The sequence below is a fragment of the Leucoraja erinacea genome, chromosome 4, assembly GCF_028641065.1.
Source record: "Leucoraja erinacea ecotype New England chromosome 4, Leri_hhj_1, whole genome shotgun sequence".
In the NCBI taxonomy this organism is placed as follows: Eukaryota; Metazoa; Chordata; class Chondrichthyes; order Rajiformes; family Rajidae; genus Leucoraja; species Leucoraja erinaceus.
Window position 1 is genome coordinate 99776927 of NC_073380.1, and position 22325 is coordinate 99799251.

Consider the following 22325-nt stretch of genomic DNA (forward strand, 5'->3'; position numbering starts at 1 on the left):
CAAATTTGCCAATGTTACTTTAAATCCCTTCATCCAATTCATTGATGTATATTGTAAATAGCTGCGGTCCAAGCACCGAACCTTGCGGTACCCCACTAATCACTGCCTGCCATTCTGAAAGGGACCCGTTAACCCCTACTCTTTGCTTCCTGCCTGCCAACCACTTCTCTATCCATGTCGGCACTCTACCCCCAATACCATGTGCCCTAATTTTGCCCACTAATCTCCTATGTGGGACCTTATCAAATGCGTTCACAATGGTGAAACGTCCAAATGTGAGAAGAAATCTATTGCTGATGCATCTTGCTGGCATTAATTGTGGAAATTGTGGAAAATGTACTTGGAGGTTTATATGATTTTGCTGAATGAATTATCTGAAGTCTACGAAACGTTTCGGGGATAATTAATTTTGTCAAATCTTTGGTCCAGTGCAAGCTAGAAAGTGTTTACACTAAATTTATCATACAAATAATATATTTTTGTATTTTGCAGTTATGCAGTGATAGCATTTGGTTGTGCCAGCTGTCCAAAACTCACCTGCGCAAGGGACGGATGTGGCACCGAGTTCTGTTACCACTGTAAGCAAATATGGCATCCAAATCAGACTTGCGATGCAGCACGGCAACAGAGAGCACATAGTTTACGGTTAAGAACAATACGTTCTTCGTCAATCAGCTACAGTCAAGAATCGGGTGCAGCAGGTACAGAAAATTGGACACTTCGGCGATATGTTCAGGACGAGATTACAGGAAGAAAGGGGTTACCCGAAATAAACAGCCTCCTGGTCAATCAGTTTTTACCGTCTCGCTCAACAGGTAATGGCAACAATGTGGTTTCCGGAATTGTTTGTTTATTTCCCAGTTTAAGAATTGTCACAAATTATATACATTTTAACATTCTCGATCCCAACTTGTCCATGAGCCCAGCTGAACATTTTGCAATCCTGACTGACTGCTGAGAGAGTTTCCCTGTCTTTGTTTTTTTTGATAAGGAAGACACCAGTATTTCACATTGAACCTCTTTGCTTTCTTTGAAATTATCCCAATTTACAATCTTTCAGAGAAAGATGAATTAATCATTGTATGTGCACAATACCTTGTAAAATGCTACAGTGGCTTTCTGGGTTTAAAAGAATAAGTTTACATTTGAGCTGAGAAACAGATTCACTCCAGATTCTATCCTGCAAGTTTTGGAATCTGGTATTTGTATTTTTTATATTGCTTTTTAAACATTCTCTCTCTCTACTGACAGCTCCATCAAAATAGAAAATTGTAGATAATACAGATTAATATTCTTGACGTATACTAGTTGTCTCAATTTACAAATGTTTTTGTTGAATGACAGAATATGTCCAAGTAATAACAACAAAATTCATTATGAACTTCAGATGGTGTGTTTCTGCCATTACCCAGTGACCAGGTGGGTAGGAGATCCAGACAATTTGATTGACAAGTTGTTGGAATGAGTGGTTAATCTGATGACTTTTCAATAGAGCTCAGCTGGAAATACCGAGTTAAGACACATTGGGAGTGGGAAGCAGAGGTGAGGAGGGTGAATGGCAAAGCGAGGGTGGATGAAAAGATTCTTGTGGAATTATAAGTACCATGATAAATCTTTTTCTAATTAAGTTTGTTTTGCAACAAGTCAAGTCAAGTTGAGTTTATTATCATGTGTACAAGTACAGTGGTTGGCCTGAGGCAATGGGTGTAAAGGCAATCTCGGGGCTCTCACTTAACTTTTTTTTCTCTGTTGCTAGCCGGGCAACCTAGGCAGCTTTTTAGGTTGCCAAATGACAGTTTAGGTGGTCGTCTAAGACGGCTTGCATGACGCATGCGATAATGTGCTCGGACGAAGTGTGTAGTTGCCAGTCAGTATTATGCTCAATGAAACATCACATATTATTTCTGCTTCAAATAAAGTCACAAACTAAACACATTCACCAATCAAGACATGATATATACCACAATGACATGCAGCAAAATTATAATACAGTATCTCAACTCTTTTTAAATTCCATTTGGAACATTTTTGGAGTAACCTTTGCTCCCTGAAGCAAGAGTTACTCCAAGGAGTTACTCCAGCTCCAGGGAGTGATTCTGCGTTGGTTTTATGCGGTCGCGGCGAGGCGGTGACCGGACAACAATGGTGGCCAGATCTCCCACAAGGGAGGGAGAAAGTGCCCGGTGCCGACCAGTTGCTGTGGCAGTGCGCATGTGCAGGGCGGCCGATGTACTGGCCGTGGTTGTGCACACGTGCAGTGGGAGGATGTGCAGGCCGTGGCAGTGCGCATGTGCATGGTGGCTGGCTGTGCCGGCGGATGAGGAGAGAGCGGAGACCCAGCGGCCCGGCCAAATATCATAGAGCGGAGCCCGGTGGCCCGGAGACGGAGAGTGACAGAGAAAGACAGAAAGGGGGGGCCCGCTCAGAGTTGAACGGCAGGTGTCCTGGGTGCTTGCCAAGCCGGGAAAAATAGCACAGCCTTTAGGTTGCCATTGGCACCCAGGCAACCGCTAATTTCGAGCCCTGATACCGCTGTGCATGTTCTTGGTATCTATTGAAACTTTACAGCGTAGAATATGGTCATTCAACTCAATTGTACATTTTAGTGTTGATAGCTACACATGTCATCTGCCACACTTGCTTCATCTTGCACTGATTTTAAAGTTATCTGTTCTACCGGTGTCAATCTACCTGTGCTGTCTGCTTTATTTCAGGAAAAAAATATTCTGTGATAATGCTTCCTGTTGTTAAAGCCAATGGTTATTAATATGGTTAATAATACTTGTTTATGTGGCACTTTATGTGGACAAATTCTGAAATGTTCATGTTAAATTCTTGTTAGTAACTAATGAAAACAATGCTTGACACGTGAAAATAAGTGATGTCATTAGAACATGCAGTTCTGGTTATACAACTGTTTGATTCCACTCGCAATGCACTGAATCATTACCATCTTGCCTACTCATTTTGCATTTGTTAAAAATGTAATTCGTTCATTTTTGCAGCAGATGATATTAAACCTTGTCCACGATGTGCAGCATATATAATAAAAATGAATGATGGAAGCTGTAATCATATGACTTGTGCTGTATGTGGTTGCGAGTTCTGTTGGCTTTGTATGAAAGAAATCTCCGACCTACACTATTTAAGGTAAGATTTGAACAATTATATTTTGAAAATCTGATGATTAGAGAATTGTGTTATATTAGGATTGAGTGCCTTTAACGAGGTGTTTTAAAGGAATTATAAATTTGATCTAACTTATACTAACATTAGAAAAGATGAGGACAAACCCGAGTCGAAATTTTAAGAAACGTTTTGAAGGGGGGGAGGGGGGAGGGGGAAGAAAGGGTTCATGGGTGCAATTCAGATTTGCGCCTAAATGGCTGGTAAATGGCTACTTGTGGCGTAGTGAAGAAAATCAAGGCCTCATATCTGGTGATCAGTAGGCTGGATGTGGTTTAGTGAGAGGCCAGATGAAAGAATATTTAAGATTAAAACATTTTAGATCATGAAATATTATGCCCTGCATTTGTGGTAAAATGACAGGCCACAGCTGTTCACTGATTATTTTGAACAAGGAAATCAGCTAGAATGTTTTTAATGTTAAATAGTTGGCCACAAAGTTGTCTACATTAAAGTATGTAAAATGTCCAGTGGTGCAATGTATGCTTGTGCAAACATATAACTGAGGAAATTGGAAGATATTTCCTACCCTACTTGGTAGGAGAAAAAAAAAAGTGAATGGGAAGCCTGCAAAAATAAAGTCTTGACCCGTCGGGTGTCACCTACCCAGTAGGGAAACCTCGTTTGAAATGTTTGAGCAAAAGCATGGAAACGTGACAGTTTTACTTGTTATTAACTTCTGGGATCCAACTTTCCCCCAATCCCAGATTGTTGCCAGCTGTAACTGATTGGCAGAGCAACCAATATTCACGTTTCTAATTATATGAATCCAAATCTTTATAATAAACTAGACCAAGGGGGTCCCATCCCCTCAATACGCAGGGGGGGGGGGGGTGGTGCCGGCCCCGCCCTCCAGTGGCCCACACGCACGCGCACACACACACACACGATTTCTAAAGCATTTTATAACTATCAGAATTTAGCCTGTCTAGAAGAGGCATGAAGACCTTGTTTCAGTTGACAACTCTATAGATGCCATTAATATGACAGTTCTTTGCTGGATAGAAAAGTTACTGGAATACTTTACTTGTTCACTTTAGTTGCTATACTTAGATACCATGATTAGCTTATTTTGTTTGCATCCTAAATTCAAGAATTAGTTGTCCAATCTATAATTCTTTTTATTGAAACACTTTGAGGAATCAATTTTTTATTTCTCCTGGTGCAAATTGCAATAACTGAATTTCAAATGTCAAATGATCTTGCTAGTTTATTATAAAGATTTGTGTGGGAATTTGTTATTTTGAGAACCTGTTCCATTGTCTGCTATTCTTTGAGTGGTAGGCTTTAAGGAAACATTGTTATTTTTGAGATTTGTATTTTAATAAACACTGTTTACTGAATTAATTTGTCCTTCAAATTGTTTTTAACATCTTGTATGTTCTCTCTACAGTCCTTCTGGCTGCACATTTTGGGGAAAGAAACCTTGGAGTCGTAAAAAGAAGATCCTGTGGCAGCTTGGCACGTTAGTAGGAGCTCCAGTAGGAATAGCACTCATTGCAGGGATTGCCATTCCAGCCATGATAATTGGGATTCCTGTATATGTGGGCCGCAAGGTACTATATGTTGATGTTTAAAATGCTTTAATACATGTTCATTTAGAAAACGTATACTTAATGGCAAATGTATTTTCCTATTGGCAATAATGGTTGCATTGATGCTGATACAAAATGTTTTGTACAAATTACATGGAACCCTTGCAGTATTAAGCAATACTTAAAATTTCTCTCATTTTTGCACAGTAAGCGAGATTTACATTGTTCCATTTTCAGCCAATCTCATACTTTTGGCTGCAAGAAAAGTAGCACTGCTAGCAGTTCAGAATTATTGTAACGCAATGACACAATTATTTATATAGCCGTTTAAAAATATTCAAAGCTCATTCTGAATTTGAATCAAAAATAAATTCCTTGATAAAGATCTCGGAAAGTTATTGTGCTCAGCTACCGCAGTGAGGAGCATATACACAGGTATTTGTAGGTCTTGCCTTTAGGTTGCATAAAAGAGTGCCACACAAACATTGTGGTGATTCATTTAGCCGGTTGGATCTCCAAAAAACTTTAACTGTATTTTGCAAGCATTTATGTGGACTAGTCTATTTCTACATGCATGTACAATTGGCCTCAACAAATCGTCTCCAGTCAGCATGGATCCCTATCCACGATCCCTTGAGAACTTGCCCCTGAATGGCTTGATGCTATTCACAACAGGAAATGCACTCTTGAGGGAGAATTGAACTTTATTGAAGTTGAAGTGCTTACGGTGTAGGCTTTGGGATTGTAAACGCCTAACATTGCTTACACAGTGATTTACAGGGCACACACATCCACTGTATAAATTGCAAGCTGGATAGTTATTTTAATTCATTCATCTTTTAGGATTGCCAGCAAGTAGCGCTGGTCTTGCTATTTCAACCTGCCCTTGCAACGAGTGGCTTGCCAAGCCATTTCAGAGGATATAAGAATCAGCCATATTGTAGTTGGGCTTGTAGTTGCGCATAGGCCAGATCGGAGAGAATAGCAGATTTCCTCTAAAAAGCATGTCAGCGAGTCTTGACAGCCTGATAGTTTTGTGTTCATTACTACAACTTTTTGAATTCCAAATAAATTGCAAAACTTTGTTGAAATTTGAACTTTGTTCTTTGGAATGTTATTCCAGGCTTAGATAATTTAACTGCTATATCACCACTACAGTTGCTGATGCCATTTGATCACAATTGGCAGTAAGTGCATACGAATGAAAAAATGTAATCGTTTTTGAAACCAAGGTTCCGTTTTAAGGCTCCAGGGGGAATTGATACATTTGTGGTGGTGTACTTATGATGGAGTTGACGATCATTAGTCCACAGATATGTAGGAGGAGACTACCCTGTCTGGGAATTGATTGAGGGCATGATAAAAATGGCTGCTCATAATGAATGAGAAATGTTCCTATAATGGGTAATGTGGATTGTTTTGAAGGAGTTTGGTATTGGGCCAGAAAATAGCAGGGGCATGATCAACTCCATTTTAAAAGCTTTTTTTTTTAATATTTAAAAGCTTTGAAACTATCCGATTTCATATGTACAACCCTGGCTGTTAATCAGTTGTTGCCCAGTTAGAAAAATCTTCCAAGAAGAAATACAATACTGTAAATGTTGGAACTTCATTAAAATATTGGAAATACTTTGGTCAGGCAGCAGTGGTGAATAATGGGATATTGTAGAAACAAGGGAAATTGTGCACCATTTGGCAGTGACCTTTATATTATTGGTTTTCATAACTTGGTTAATCTCGCTCATGTTTTCCCAACAAATTCTAAACCATCTTTCAAATTTAAGTTTAATAGAAATAAAAACACTTTACAGGTCTTCCCCAGGTTTACAACAGGGCCCTGTTCCTGTAACCTGTTCGTTACCCAATCTGCCAGCCTTGTCAACACTTGTTCATACATATGGGGCTGTACATAAATCGGGCGTTCTTAACCCAGAGAGGACCGATCTAAGGTTTATGCAGGATATTGTAATTAGAAGTGAGATCTGTATTGTAACATTGCTGAAGCCAAAACATTGGCCAGCACCCACATCTCCACTCACTACCCTGAACTTACAAGGAAACGTCCTGATGTTCACTTGCACATTGTTTTCAGTATTGCTTTATGTTGATTTATTAAAGGACTAACTTTTGGCTTTCTGAACACAATGTTTATTCTACACTGAGAGTGTAGAAAACATATCAGCAGTGAAAACTGTCATAAATGTTTTTTTTCTGTGACTAAAGTGGCTTTAATTTTTGGAAAGGAAGCGTAGCATTGACAACAACAATGCTGCTGGAGTTCAGCGGGTCAGGCAGCATCTGTGGTGGAAATTGACAGATGACGATTTGAGTCGGCCCTTCAGACTGATTGCACATTTTAACATTGATAATAAATTTGGGGAACAAATATCATTGTTGCCTCTGAAAAATAAACCTTTGCAGTGGGAAGGGGAAAACAAAATCAGTAAATGGATGCTGGCAGTTGTGGAACTTTATGCAATATCCATTGTGTTTTAGCCCTAGTTTAATATTTTGTATGCTGCTATGCTTTCTGATTTATTTCTTCTGCAACATGTATTTTATCCCACATGTTTCTGCTGAAATGGAATTAGCGTCATACAGCATGGAAACAGACCCTTCAGTCAAACTCCACCATGCGGACAAAAATGTCCCATCTGAGCTCATTCCATTTGCCCACATTTGGCCCATATCCTTCTCAACTTTAGACACAGAATGCTGGAGTAACTCAGCGGGACAAGCAGCATCTCTGGAGAGAAGCAGTGTAGAAAAAGAAACTCCTTAGGCCCCCTTTACATCTTTCTTCACTCACCTTATACCCTATGCTCTCTAGTTGTTGATTCTGTTAACCTAGGAAAAAATTGTATTCAATTTATCTGTTCCTTTCATGGATTTTATACGGTACTATGAGATTACTTCTCAGTCTCCTGTGCCCCAAGGAATAGAATCCTAGCCTTCACATCCTCCCCATAGCTCAAGGTCCTGGCAGCATCGTCATAAACCTTCTCTGCACCCTATCCACCTTAATGGCATCATTCATATATGTCCAAAACTGAACACAAGTGTGTCAAGTGCAACCTCACCAGAGTCTGGTACAATTGTAATGTCATAACCTCTATACTCAATTCCTGACTGATGAAGGCCAGTGTGCCAATGACCAGTTGTTTTATACCATAACCCATACTTGTTGTAAAGTGTTGTGAATACCGAGGAGCTCCAAATGTGTTGATCAGTAGTAGAGAATAATAGAACCTAAGTTGCCACAACAGTGATACATTTGTTGTGAAAGCAGCTGTGGTCATTTGGTTACCTAGCATACACTTAATTAAAATGGAAAATTTGTTCAGTGTAACATGGTAATAAAACTTAATATTTCACCTTGTAAAACCAATCCAACCAGCTGATACATTTTCCATGTTGTGAATTATAAGATGATTTTGCAAGGCAGGCACAAGTCCTCAAATTGAATCGAGACTCTCCCCTGACTCTCAGTCTGAATAAGGGTCTCTACCCAAAATGTCACCAATTCCTTCACTCCAGAGATGCTGCCTGTTCCGCAGAGCTACTCCAGCTATTTTGTGCCTATCTTCCTGTAAATGGCGATGTTCACTGTTTGTATCAGAGCAGATAAAACCTCCAGTAAAACAAAGTTGACTTTCCTATTGGATAATTTAATAGAATGTGCCATGTGTTATAGAGCCTTTGTGGAGGGAACTTGTTTCTATTTACTTTGTTAGAACCAAAGTTGTGTTATTCCTTTGGAATTGAATTTTAAAATTGACCATAAGTCTTTGTTAATCAAGTAGAGTCCCTTCATACATATCATTGATGTACTTTGTAAATAGCTGCGGTCCCAGCACCGAGCCTTGCGGCACCCCACTAGTCACTGGCTGCCATTCTGAAAGAGACCCGATAATCCCTACTCTTTCTATCCATGTCAGCACTCTACCCCCAATACCATGTGCCCTAATTTTGCCCACTAATCTCCTATGTGGAACCTTATCAAATCATTTCTGTAAGTCTAGGTACACTACATTCACTGGCTCTCCCTTGGCCATTTTCCTAGTTACATCCTCAACAAATTCCAGAAGATTAGTCGAGCATGATTTCAACTTCGTAAATCCATGCTGACTCGGACCGATCCTGTTACTGCTATCCAAATGTGCTGCTATTTCATCTTTTATAATTGACTCCAGCATCTTCCCCACCACTGATGTCAGGCTAACTGGTCTATAATTCCCTCTCCTGCCTTTCTTAAAAAGTGGGATAACATTAGCTACCCTCCAATCCAGAGGAACTGATCTTGAATCTATAGAACATTGGAAAATGATCACCATTGCATCCACGATTTCTAGAGCCACTTCCTTAAGTACCCTGGAATGCAGACTATCAGGCCCTGGGATTTATCAGCCATCAGTCTACCCAACACCATTTCCTGCCTAATGTGGATTTCCTTCCGTTCCTCCGCCACCCCAGATCCTCTGGCCACTACTATATCAGGAAGATTGTTTGTGTCCTCCTTAGTGAAGACTGATCCAAAGTACCTCTTCAACTCATCTGCTATTTCCTTGTTCCCCATAATAAATTCACTTTTTTCAGTCTTCAAGGGTCCAACTTTGGTCTTAACTAATTTTTGTAACATTCCGAGATCTCATTTATCAAGGAATTTAATCTATTTTTGTGGCTAACCAGTGGTTTGCATCTTGCAGTGTAGCGTCTGCATTTCTATTCATGAAGTCTTCTGGTCATTGACAAATCCACACCTGATTCATGAAGAGTGTTTCTGATCTGTCCGACAGGCGTTTGGGGATTTTTCTTAATTACAGAGAGAATTCTTCTGTCATCAGCTGTGGAGGCCTTCCTTGGTCTGCCAGTCCCTTTGCGATTAGTAAGCTCACCAGTGCTCTCTTTCTTCTCAATGATGTTCCAAACAGTTGATTTTGGTAAGCCTAAGGTTTGGCTGATGTCTCTTACAGTTTTATTCTTGTTTCTCGGTCTCATAATGGCTTCTTTGACTTTCATTGGCCCAACTTTGGTCCTCATGTTGATAAACAGCAATAAAAGTTTCCAAAAGTGATGGAAAGACTGGAGGGAAGACTAGGTGCTGAGAGCTCTCTTACACCTGCATTAAGGAGGCAATTAAACACACCTGAGCAATTACATACATCTGTGAAGCCATGTGTCCTAAACATTATGGTGCCCTGAAATGGGGGGACTATGTGTAAACACAGCTGTAATTTCTACACAATAAAACCAAAATGTATAAAAAATACCCTTTAATTAAAATCTGATAATGTGCACTTTAACCACATGTTTTTTTCTATTACAAATCTCAAATTGTGGAGTACAGAGGCAAATAAATAAATGATGGGTCTTTGTCCCAAACATTATGGAGGGCACTGTATAATACATGCATTTAAGAATCATTTTGTGTTGTAATATACACCAAGGTATTTCGTAATAAACAAATGAATAGGGAAGTCCCTTTTTTCCCCACTTCCTCCTCCTTCTGGGAATATGATTAATAAGAAAAGGATTGTGACACACCTGTTTAAAGTTTCAATTTTGTGTTCCAGATACATAATCGCTATGAAGGAAAAGACATTTCAAAGCACAAGCGGAACTTGGCAATCACTGGAGGAGTAACATTGTCGGTCATTGTTTCACCTGTTGTTGCTGCAGTAACTGTAGGTAAGGAAACAATCAGACTTATAACGTCACAAATTTCCATTCAATCATTGGATAAAAGCTGGGATTGTAGCTGCGATTGCAACTTGTAAATGTATTATCCTGTACAATGTAAGAGCACAGACAATAGAAAAATACAGTGCAGCATTTTAGACATTAAATTGGCCAGAATGCCAATGCCATTCTTGCATCCTGACCTTCCTGCATTGATTTTTGTTGAGCAAGTAGAAGTGAACGTTTTTGCATTCGATTTGATTCAGATTTTAGTATTTTTATTTTTAAAAGTAATCTTTGTTTTACTATTGATATTTTATATCTGACAGCATTCAAACTATCTGATTGTCATTTTAACAGAAAGGATATTGCTTGGGAAATTTTTCATTGAGCTAGAATTAGATGGAGGTCAAGAAATGCTCAGCATGAGATCCCACTGAGGCCCAGTTATCCGAGTGTGTAAGGAAAGTGCATGCACCATCTATAGTTCCAGCGAGAGGGCTTGGAGGATTATATGCTGTATGTGACGGCTGATGGAGTTGAAAGTGAGGACAAGGGGGGAACTCTGTCCTTGTTACGAATGGGGGGAAGAGGAGCAAGAGCGGAGCTGTGGGATCTCAAGGAGACCCTAGTGAAAAAAAAAAATGAAATGATTCAATTTATTGTCATTGTCAGTGTACAGTACTGAGAGCCTCATCTATAATTGAAGGGGGTAACGGACCCCTGTTTCCTAAAGAGTGAGTATGTCCTGGTGTTGAACATCTCACCCTGGGCGCAGATGCGGTGTGGAGGGAGGAATTGGGAGTAGGGGATGGAGTCTTTACAGGAAACGGGGTGGGAAGAAGTGTAGTCAAGATAGCTAGGGGAATCAGTAGGTTTGTAGTAGATGTCGGTCAAAAGCCTGTTTCCTGTGATGGAGACAGTGAGATCTAGAAACGGTGAAGTTGATGAAGTCAGTGAGTTCTGCATGGATGCAGGAGGTAGCACCAATGTAGCAGAGGTAGAGTTCAGGGATGGGCCAGTGTACGCCTGGAACAGGGATTGTTCGAACTACCCTACAAAGTGGCAGGCATAGCTCGGGCGCATGCAAGTTCCTTGGATTTGGAGGAAGTGGGAGGAGTGGAAGAAGAAGTTGTTGCGGGTAAGGAATAGCTCTGCTAGGCGGAGGAGAGTATTGGTTGACACAAATTGGCTGGTTTAATTTCTTTCCTTTGCATATATCAAGATGGGATGCGTTGACAGAGTTGTGATCTTGTATTAATGCAGTTTGTTTTTTTTCCTTTACAAATAGCATTGAAATTTATTCTTGCACAAAGCACAGTCTAGCCAGTTTAGTCATGGGTTGTTTTCAACTCTTTTACTGTAAAGCCATTATATCATTCACCCTTTATTCAGAACATTGAGAAATGGCGCATTAGAAGAAATTGATTGGATTGTGGTGCAAAAGATTCTTATAATTGGATATGATCTCATTTTTCTTCTGTTCTGTGTATTGAATGTCAATGTTTTGGCTTCATTGTGGAGCTTGAGCATAATGCATTTCACTCATCCAAATTATTTTCTTCATGGAATTCAATTCACAGCAGTGACTTGTAATGCACTAGCACCTTAAGTAGCTGTCCTTCCATTAGTTCCTCTTTATCATACATTGGGGTGAGGCAGCAATTCACTTGCACTTCCCACTTATTCTAGTACTTTCAGTGTTTGCATCGTGGTGAGAGGTTAGCGGGAGAAATGGGTGTGGGGTGGAGGCTGGAGAAAGAAATTGTGTATGAGGAGAGTGGTGGGTATTATTTGAAATGATGAAATGTTCATACTGTTGGATCGTTAGTTACCCAAGTGGAATACAAGGTTGTGTAACTGGGGACATTCTCTGATGCCAAATTGCTTTTCCAATTCATAAGCAAATGAAGCAGCCCACACTTGCAGACAGAGAGACCAGGCAACATTTAGGCATGGTCAATAAGTAACAATTCTACCTCAAAAGTGACGGATAGTCATTATCTCCAATAAGAGTAAATCTAGCTACCTGTCCTTGGCATTCAGTGGTACTACCATCACCGTGTCTCCCACCAATATCCTGATGAATTATCATTGACCAGGAACTCAATTGGATCGACCGCATATATATTGCAGTCCCAGCAGGAGGTGGCCATATCCTTTAGTAAATGAATCGCCTCTCAACACCCTACAGCCTTTCCACCATCAACAAGGACAAGAGAGGAGTGTGGTGGAATATTCTCCATCTGCCTGGATGAGTGTAGTAGCAACACTCAAGAACCTCAATACTATCCAGGACAAAGCAACCCACCTTATTGCCATTCCGTTTAGTCACGCCACCATTGGCACATGGTGGTGGCTGTAGCAATCCCATCTACAACAGGACTGTAGTTACTTGCTCAGGTTATATTGACAGCACTGCTGTGACCCATGGTCTTTATTTCCAAGGAGAACCAGGGTAGCAGCCGCATGGGGTTGCTGTCTCAGCACTGTGGTTCAACTCTGCCCTGGATGATTATGTCATCTATATCCAAGCAGCTGTGTTCAATAAGAACAGGAAACAAAACGTGGTGCTAACATATGAGTAAAATGCAATGTGACATTTTCATATTGTGCCTATTTCAACTGTGGAAATAACCAGCTCAATGCAATAATAGATTTATGCCCTGAAAATATGGGTTGTCGGAAAGCATTCTTAGCTATGTTACGGCAATGTACTGAAGTTCTAAGTGTTAAATATGGTCAGAACACCCAATATGGTAGATCAGGAGGCTAAAACTGGCAAACAGATTTCTTTTCTGGTTTTATTGCTTTGTTGAATAAATTATTGTTGAAATCTGGCAGTCTGCATTTTGAGTTCATGTCTTTGGCTATCTGCCTTGCACTGACACTGAAATTCATTCCATGCAACTGTCAATTATCTTTTATAATTGACACTTATTAGAAATGAATGTTGAACTCAAGGATGTTTTCGGCAAAGTGTTAGAAATCCTATTACTATTTTCGTTTTCTGACAAGAGAATTGTATAAATTTGAGCGTAATCTGGATGTATTTAGGAAAATGGCAAATCTGGATGTATTTAAACCCTGAAAATGGCAATATAAAACAAGATGGTTAGTGAAGAATTACATTTATTAAGATAAACCTGGACTACCGGAAGGTACCCGGTTCAGGGAGTATACTGACACTTCAGATATAATTACAGGCACACCGATGGTTAAGGGAGATGCTAAGAATTAGTTGTCTCTGTACTGTCAATAAATTGAATCATTTCATTTCATCATTTCATTTCATTTGCTTCACCGGTAGGAAATAGCAGCTTACCCAGGTGGAGTTGGTACTTTAAGGTGATTTAAGGTTGTCAGCCTTGCTTGAATTTACCAAAGACTGGTAAATGGCGTTAGATTCTTTTTATCGCTAGCATCACATTTCAAATGAACAGTGTGAATCAGTGGAGTGTAGCACATTAATATCCTGCAGCAACTCTTGTGGATATTCTATGTTCTGCCTTTTAAATGGCATTCTTTTTTATTTTTTATCTTAACAGGCATTGGAGTGCCCATTATGTTAGCGTATGTATACGGAGTGGTTCCTATCTCCCTCTGCCGCAGTGGCGGCTGTGGTGTTTCTGCCGGCACAGGAAAGGGTGTGCGAATAGAATTTGATGATGAAAATGATAATGTTGGCAGAGGAAATACAGCATTGGGTAAGCACATGTTTTATCTGTCGCCAGGTTCCCTGCTACCTTCAGTATGTTTAATTACTATTTAAAACGTATACATTTTCACGGCTGAAGTTAGTTGACAACATCTTAAAACTGTTGTGTTCTCAGCAATCATGTTTCTGCATATCATCTATTGTGTTATTTAAAAAGAAAAAGATCGCAGACCTGTGGAATAATTTATTTGATGCTACATTATCTGCAGATTTACAATTTTATTTTCGATACTACATGATTCTTTGAATGTTGTGCAGGATGCAAGTGTATTCAACAAATGTAGACATTTTAAAATATAATGGGTTATTAAGCAAATGTATTTGGAAGCTCTATTAGAGGCTTTATGTGTTATATCTATCCAAAGTGTTATCTGCTTTCAAGTGAAATCAACCAAAGTGATACTATTGGGTGTTTTGTGTGCATCTAGATACCACTTTTGTAGTTGAAGCTCGCAATAACCCCAGCATTGGAGAGGGAAGTGTCGGAGGCTTAACAGGCAGTTTGAGTGCCAGTGGCAGTCACATGGACAGAATAGGTGTCATACGAGACAACTTGAGTGAAACAGCCAGCACAATGGCACTAGCTGGAGCCAGTATCACCGGCAGTCTCTCTGGGAGTGCAATGGTCAACTGTTTCAATAGGTAAGTCTTGGAAATTAGTTTTCATTGCAGCTTTTTTTTAAAACAGATACTTAATAATGAAAACTAACTTGGAGTTAACAACAGTTCCGTGCAAGGCAAGAGAAGATGACTGCATGCAAATGCAGAGATCCAGCTGTTGACCAGAAACATACAATGTTATGGCATTGGAATAGGTCACCTGGTTGCTACCATTGCTGCGCGCCACACAATCACATCCCACGCTTTCTCTTAAACCCCATGCCTTTAATGTTCCTACTTTTCCAAATGATTTAATTTCTGTGCTCTTTCAGCAGTGATTTTGCGATTGTCATGTATTCAGATTCTGCTGGGGAAATGTTTAACCATTTGCAGTACCATCTTTAATATTAACTCCATAATCTTGATTCTGTCACAGTGCCTCTTAACCTCCCCAGTGGCAGTGTAAAACATGGCGGCTGTTGCTCACTCTTCCTTCATTACAGCTCTTTTAATAGAAAAACAATGCAAATTTTACATAGAAACATAGAAAATAAGTGCAGGAAGAGGCCATTCAGCCCTTTGAGCCAGCACCGCCATTCATTGTGATCATGGCTGATCGTCCCCTATCAATAACCCGTGCCTGCCTTCTCCCCATATCCCTTGACTCCAGTAGCCCCTAGAGCTCTATCTAACTCGCTCTTAAATCCATCCAGTGACTTGTCCTCCACTGCCCTCTGTGGCAGGGAATTCCATAAATTCACAACTCTCTGGGTGAAAAAGTTTTTTCTCACCTCAGGCTTAAATGGCCTCCCCTTTATTCTAAGACTGTGGCGCCTGGTTCTGGACTCGCCCAACATAGGGAACATTTTTCCTGCATCTAGCTTGTCCTGTCCTTTTATAATTTTATATATTTCTATAAGATTCCCCCTCATCCTTCTAAACTCCAGTGAATACAAGCCTAGTCTTTTCAATCTTTCCTCATATGACAGTCCCGCCATCCCAGGGATCAATCTATGAAAGATGTAAATACATAAATGTGAAATTCATAAATACTGAAATATGTTTTTTATTCCTAATAAATGATTGAGACATCATTTTGTTAAAATTACTTTCTATGTTTTGTTATTTTATCTTTAATTTTATTTTAATCCAATTTATTGTAGATTAGAAGTGCAAGCAGATATCCAGAAGGAACAATATAGTCTCAGTGGCGAGTCTGGCACAGTCAGCATTGGAACCATCAGTGATAATGCCAGCACGAGGGCCATGGCAGGATCCATTATCAATTCCTACTACCCACAGGACAGGTCAGTTATATTGCTGACATTTTTAATGCATTGAAAAAATTAACTTGCTTTTTAATGAATTAAAAAACATGTTAGGCATTAATTAACTCTAACTTAAAGTTAGTTATCTTTAACTGAGACATTAGTTGAAACTGTATCTTAAGTACATTTTAAGGTATTTAAAATGTACTTAAACTATTATTGATTTTTTGAATTGTTAAGTCACTGGAAAAATCCAGCAGATTAATAAAAATGTTATTTATAAAAAGAAATCTGGGGATTTTGCATCTTCCATTTGGCTTCTATGTAGTTAGTTGTCTAATAGTACATTGCGGTTCACCATACTAATGCAGAAACGAACCATGAAAGACCATGAAATCATATGCTGCTGCTTAGGGCCTCAAATCCTATCAATGTTCTATACCCTAAATAAGTACCTTTATAAAGTACTACGGTAATGCAGGATTTTTGGTGGCTAAATTGTACTAAATGTTTTGCATGTGTCCAGTGGCAGCTTACAATTCTTGGTACAATATCAGAACTTTTGTCTATGAAATTTGATTAGAAATTACTTTTCTGTCTTCTGTCTGTACAACCAATGCAAGTTGCATCACAATTCCACATGGTACGGCCAGCTGTGGTCTTGCACATACTGACATTTACAAAATACCCATGAGTTTAATCCTTAAATTGCTGAACTTTTGCACTCTGTTGCTTTACTAATGGAGGAGGTAATAAAACTTCTAAAAAGGGTCCATTCTAAAAAACATGAATCCATAGAAGTTAGGTGCAGGAGTAGGCCATTCGGCCCAAAGATGGGTTTATCTGCATCTTTGGGCAGGTGTTCAATTCCAACTGTAAACATGAATGTAAATGTAATTGATTTAAATAGAAACATTCAAAATAGGTGCTATTGCATGGCATTTCACCGCCATTCAATATTCATCATTGGTATCCTGTACCTCTTTCCATCCCCCACTGCTAATCTAACTCCGGTTTCACAATCTAACTCCATAGCCAATTAATGGTTCAACTGCCCTCTGTGGCAGAGAGTTCCCACACCACTCTCTGTGTGAAAAAAGTTCTTTGATCTCTTTTCCCCCTTAGTGGAGACCCCTTGTATGTTCTAGACATTCAAATTCTTTGCATATTTCTTTTTGATTGGACCATCTTTCCTCCATGCTAATGGAGACTTCAATAGTTGTTTACTCTCGATACTTTTCCAGGTGGAAATGTGTCTTTTATAATCTCTTAGTGTATAAAAACATGAAAGGAGACTTCACATAGTCTCTCGAGAAGGGAAATCGAGAAGCATAGGTTTAAGGTGAAGGGGGGGAAATGTATAGGGGTCTGAGAGGTAACCTTTTTCACACGGAGGGCGTGGGTGTATGGAAGGAGTTGTGGCAGGAACTATCGCAATGTTTAAGAAGCAATTAGACCGGTACATGATAGGACAGGTTTGGAGGGATATGGGCTAACCGCAGGCGGGTGGGACTAGTGTAGATGGGATATATATGTTGGTCAGAGTGTGGGGAAGTTGGGTTGAGGGGCCTGTTTCCACACACTATTACTGTGATATTTTTGTAAATACAGAACTCGTCCACTGCATGACCAACCTGATGGTATTTCGATTTTGAGCTAGTAGAATGCATCTCGCCACTCTGAACAATCCAGGGTACTTCTATTTGATGCACAGTAACTGGGATGGAAAGTGTACCTGTTCATTTGGCCCTCTGATTATGTCAAGTATAGACATCATAGTGAAATCTTCATTCTAAATGCCTGTTAGGAGGGAATAATTCTGTTTGGATTAAAAATGCACAGAATAAAGATTTCCTCCATTGAAAGCACCAAAATTGGTCTTTTCAATGGGCGTACCTGGATCATTTCCGAGTGTCCTAATATCTTCATTGGTTTAAAAGGTCTGTTACAAAGAGGATTCATTATGCTTGAGTGTAGGTCGTGCTTTGCAAGATACATAATTATAAGATATAGATATAGATAGATATGCCATTTATTGTCATTATACATGTACAATGAAATTAAAAGCTGCTCGTACTCAGTGCATACATATAATTTAGTACAAGAAACAGAAAACAAAAACAGAAGGGAGAAGGGGGGGGGGGGATAGGTGCACAATTCTGCGGCGCAATATACATATATACAGATGGAAGTCCGGGTGTTGGGCTGTGAAGTCAGTGCATGTGTGAATTAAGAGTAGTTATAATTTTCGGAAAGCAACTATTCCTGAGTCTATTTGTCCTGGATTTGATGCACCTATAGCGCCTTCCAGAGGGCAGCAGGTCGAACAGTCCAAACGCAGGATGGGAGCTGTCCTTGGGTAATTGTAATAAACATGTCTCAAACTGTGCATAAATTATGCATTTTAATGATTTCATTTGTTCACAAGAGAGCATACATCTCCTGTCCTGCTGCCAGCTTTTTTATTCATAGGGATATGGATTGTTACTGGCAAGATCAGCAAAGTTGGCCATGCCAAATAGTCCTTTAAGTTGGCAGCATTTTTGTACCCCTGACGTTCTCATGATCCCCTGACACAAAGAAATCCAAGATCCTGCATCAGTGACAATGAAATGCAGTACAGCATTCCTGTTCAAACTGTTACTAGTTGTAAGACCAACATTTATATCAACCTTCATATGAATGAATGCCTGCAGTTTGATTGTTGACTATTTAATATCCAAAATGGTTGAACTACAATTAGGTTTAGCGTTTTAATTGTATTACCAAGTAAACTTCATTTTATTTCTCTCCTATTAGAGATGGAAACAGTCTGGAGGTGCAAGTTGACATTGAATCCAAGCCCGCAAAGTTTCGGCACAATAGTGGAAGCAGTAGTGTGGATGACGGCAGTCGTAACGTAGCCACTTTAACCTCGGCCCCTCTTCCAGATAACCGAAGCAATGCTTCCAAATGGTCCAAAGAAACAACGACTAAAAAATGCAAAGGCAAATTGCAGAAAAAAGGCAGTATGAAGATAAATGAAACTCGGGAAGAAATGGATGCACAGTTACTAGAACAGAGAAGCACTAATTCAAGTGAATTTGATTCTCCGTCACTTAGTGACAGTATTCCATCGGTAGCAGACTCTCACTCCAGCCATTTCTCAGAATTTAGTGGATCGGATATGGAGAGCATGAAAACGTCTTGCAGCCATGGTTCCAGTGACTATCACAGTCGGTTTTCAGCAGTCAGTCCCCTACCCGAGGTGGAGAACGATCGCCTGGAGACATGTCCATCACAATGTAGCCATCTTGCATCTGTTGCAACTGGACCGAGTTGTGCAGAAGTTTTGCAGCTGAGCTTCATCGCGGAGGAGAATGGTGCTGCAACTTCAGTGCCAAATAATGCCAATGAGGAAACAGAAAATGCAACTAATAATAATCAGCAGCAACAGAACAATGCAATTCATACGGAAATTTAACCTTTCAGTGCTGCTGCAGTTTGTATCATCAATGTCATTAATCAGTTCTGCTAACAGTTGTTATATACCGATGAAAACTAATAACATGAGGGCTGAAACTGGTGATTACCCAGCAAGATCATGGAATTTGAAGGTCAAAGTATAGGTGTCGGGGTTAAACGTTAGATCTGCTTAACAGTTGTCCAGTTCAATTTTTAAAGGCTGGGAGAACAAGCAGCAGAATGTTTTGAAATGCATTTATTGGGCAATAAATGATGGTCTATTTTTCTGCCATGTGCTAAGAATATGTAACTGAACTTGGAGAAATCCCAAAATGCAAGCAGAAATCAGCTGACAGATATATGAAAAAAAAACTGCATTCTTGTCTGTGGTTATTCTCTAATTGAAGATCGACCCATTCTCCTTCACTGTTTCCTGGTGCCTTTGGAAAAGACTGTTTAAAACCTGCTTTATTTGAGGATATATTTATACTTCTCAAAAAATACATGGTGACTACATTATACCACGCAAGAATACTAACAAAATGGATGAAAATTGTGTATAATGAATGAATTATCTTAAGATATAACCGTATATTAGCCTACCAAAGACAGTACTCAGGCTTTAGAAAATTTTGCGTAACCATTTGTTTTGACAAAGTATTCATAGCAGATGATTGCTGCTAGTGCAGTTTGTCACAGATTGAAAGCACAGTGCAGAATTTGCACATTGCTTCGAAGCATTAAAGAGCGGTAAAGACTATGGCCTTTTATACCCCCTTATGGACCGAGACAGACACTAATAAAACTCACAAAGGCTATCCTCGGCCTAAAAGGTGCACTGTTGAACTTCACTTAAATGCAAAATTGAGTTATTCCAATATGTTTTGCGCATTACGCAGTGTGTATTTGGTTTATGTTGCCATGTTGATAATGCTTGAAATTTTATCCTTATGAACGGAAGAATAAAAAAAATTAACAAGTTGCAATCTTTTTAATTTTCTTTAAGCTTTAGAACACTAGTGCCAGTTCCAATGTGTTGCCTATGCCTGGTTTGGTATTTATATATTTGCAAGCTGGTTTGCCTAACAGGGTGACTGTAAGAAGCGTATCTTAAAAATAAATATAATAAAATCCTTCACTTTGAGTAGTATTCTTATAGTCTGCAAACATTTGAAATATTAAATGCATTTTTTTAAAAGAATATTCTAACTCAGTGCCATCCACTGGCTCAGTAACAGACTTCATGCATACAGACTGGGAAGATGCCACGGTTGTATGAACAAAGGAAATGTATTTTTGATGGTGGTAACTGGATTAGAGAGAGGAAGGCCTGTCCGTGTTACAGCATTGGTTATTTTGGGATCCCTGGTGGGAATATAGCACCAGTCATCTGACTGGGATAAGAACTGACTTTTCCTATCAAGTTACTTGGTCTAATTTGAAAAGCAAATGATTGTAGATTGATAGCATAGTCTGACCAGTGCAGCTACACCAGGTTGCAAAAGACAAGGAATAAATTATGACCTTTCTAAAATTGGTTTGAATTTGGAGTTCAGACTTTTAACCAGCCAGTCCTTGAGTGCCAGCCAACAAACTATCAGATAAGTCTTCAACTGGAAGTGGTTACTTGAATAGGTGTCAATTGGTAATCTCTGCTGAGAAATGTACTTGGAATTTGGGTGGGGTTGGGTGGGGTTGCAAGACTGAGTCACCTTTGCACGAGTAATTTAGCAGAGTGCAGCGTACAGCTCAGCTGCAAGACAAACAGGGTTATCATAGGGGATTTTAACTTTCCCAATATACACTAGGACTGTCATAGTGCAAAGGGCGTTTGTCAAATGTGTTCAAGAAACTACCTGGCAATTTTAGAGGGCCCTACAAGGGAGAGGGCAAAGCTTGATCTACTCTTAGGAAATTAAGAAAGGCAAGTTTAGTTTGGAGATCCAACGTGGATACAGGCCATTCGGCCCATCGAGTCTGCACCAACCAGCAATCCCAACACACTTATACTATCTTACCCACATACGGGACAATTTACAATTTTACCAAATTAATTAACCTAACAGCCTGTACATCATTGCAGTGGGAGGAAACTAAAGATATTAGAGAAAATCCACACAGGTCGTGGGGAGAACGTACAAACTGTACAGGCAAGCCCCTGTAGTCAGGATCAAATCTGCATCTTTGGCGCTGTAAGGCAGCAACTCTACTGTTGTGCCATGCTACCACAAGTAACTGAAAGACCTGTGGATGAGCCTTTTGGGTCCAATGACCACAGCTCTAGTGGTTTTAAAATAGTTGTGGATAAAGGCAGGGTGGGTCCACGTTAAAATTCAGAATGGGGCAAGGCCAACTTTGAATGTATTATCCCTTTGAATCACTAGACACAGGTGAGATGCCAGAAGACTGTTGGATAGCTAATAGTGCTTTTTTTAAAGAAGGGCTGCAAAGGAATGCCGAGGAACTATAAACTGGTGACCCTGTCTTCTGTGATAGACAAGGTACTGGACAAAATTCTGAGGGATAAGATGTATATGTGTTTGGATAGACCGGCGCTGATTAGAGATAGTATAGTTATGAGAGACGGTGTCTTACGAATCTGTATTTTTGAAGAAATAACCAAAAAGATTGATGAGGGCAAAGCTGTAGACCTTGTCTATATGGACTTCAGCGAGGCATTTAATGGAGTAGGATCTGGATCAGCTGGGCAAGTGGAGAAGCAGGATCTGGATCAACTGGGCAAGTGGGTGGAGATATGGATGATGGAGTCAAATGGTGATGTAGATGGTTTATGCACGCAACCTATAATGTAGCTACCTCATCACCATTAACACGCCCCATCATATCAGTATAACTATGATATCCTCCCCGTTCTTCCTCCCATTTTGTCCTGGT

At 39.7% G+C, this 22325-nt stretch overlaps 1 protein-coding gene across 2 annotated transcripts in view; it reads left to right on the forward strand.

The window, feature by feature from the left end:
* rnf19a (ring finger protein 19A, RBR E3 ubiquitin protein ligase) overlaps positions 1–20414 on the forward strand; it is a 56745-nt gene extending 36331 nt beyond the window's left edge. Inside the window, exons 3-10 of one of the 2 annotated variants that reach the window (XM_055634859.1) lie at positions 493–815; positions 3006–3150; positions 4580–4742; positions 10295–10409; positions 13949–14107; positions 14547–14760; positions 15882–16025; positions 18786–20414. In XM_055634859.1, coding sequence (XP_055490834.1) covers positions 493–815; positions 3006–3150; positions 4580–4742; positions 10295–10409; positions 13949–14107; positions 14547–14760; positions 15882–16025; positions 18786–19449 — 1927 coding nt within the window. In that variant the 3' untranslated portion in view covers positions 19450–20414. The remainder of the gene's footprint in view (positions 1–492; positions 816–3005; positions 3151–4579; positions 4743–10294; positions 10410–13948; positions 14108–14546; positions 14761–15881; positions 16026–18785) is intronic. The other variant, XM_055634860.1, reaches the window with a different exon arrangement.
* Positions 20415–22325: the final 1911 nt, after the last annotated feature.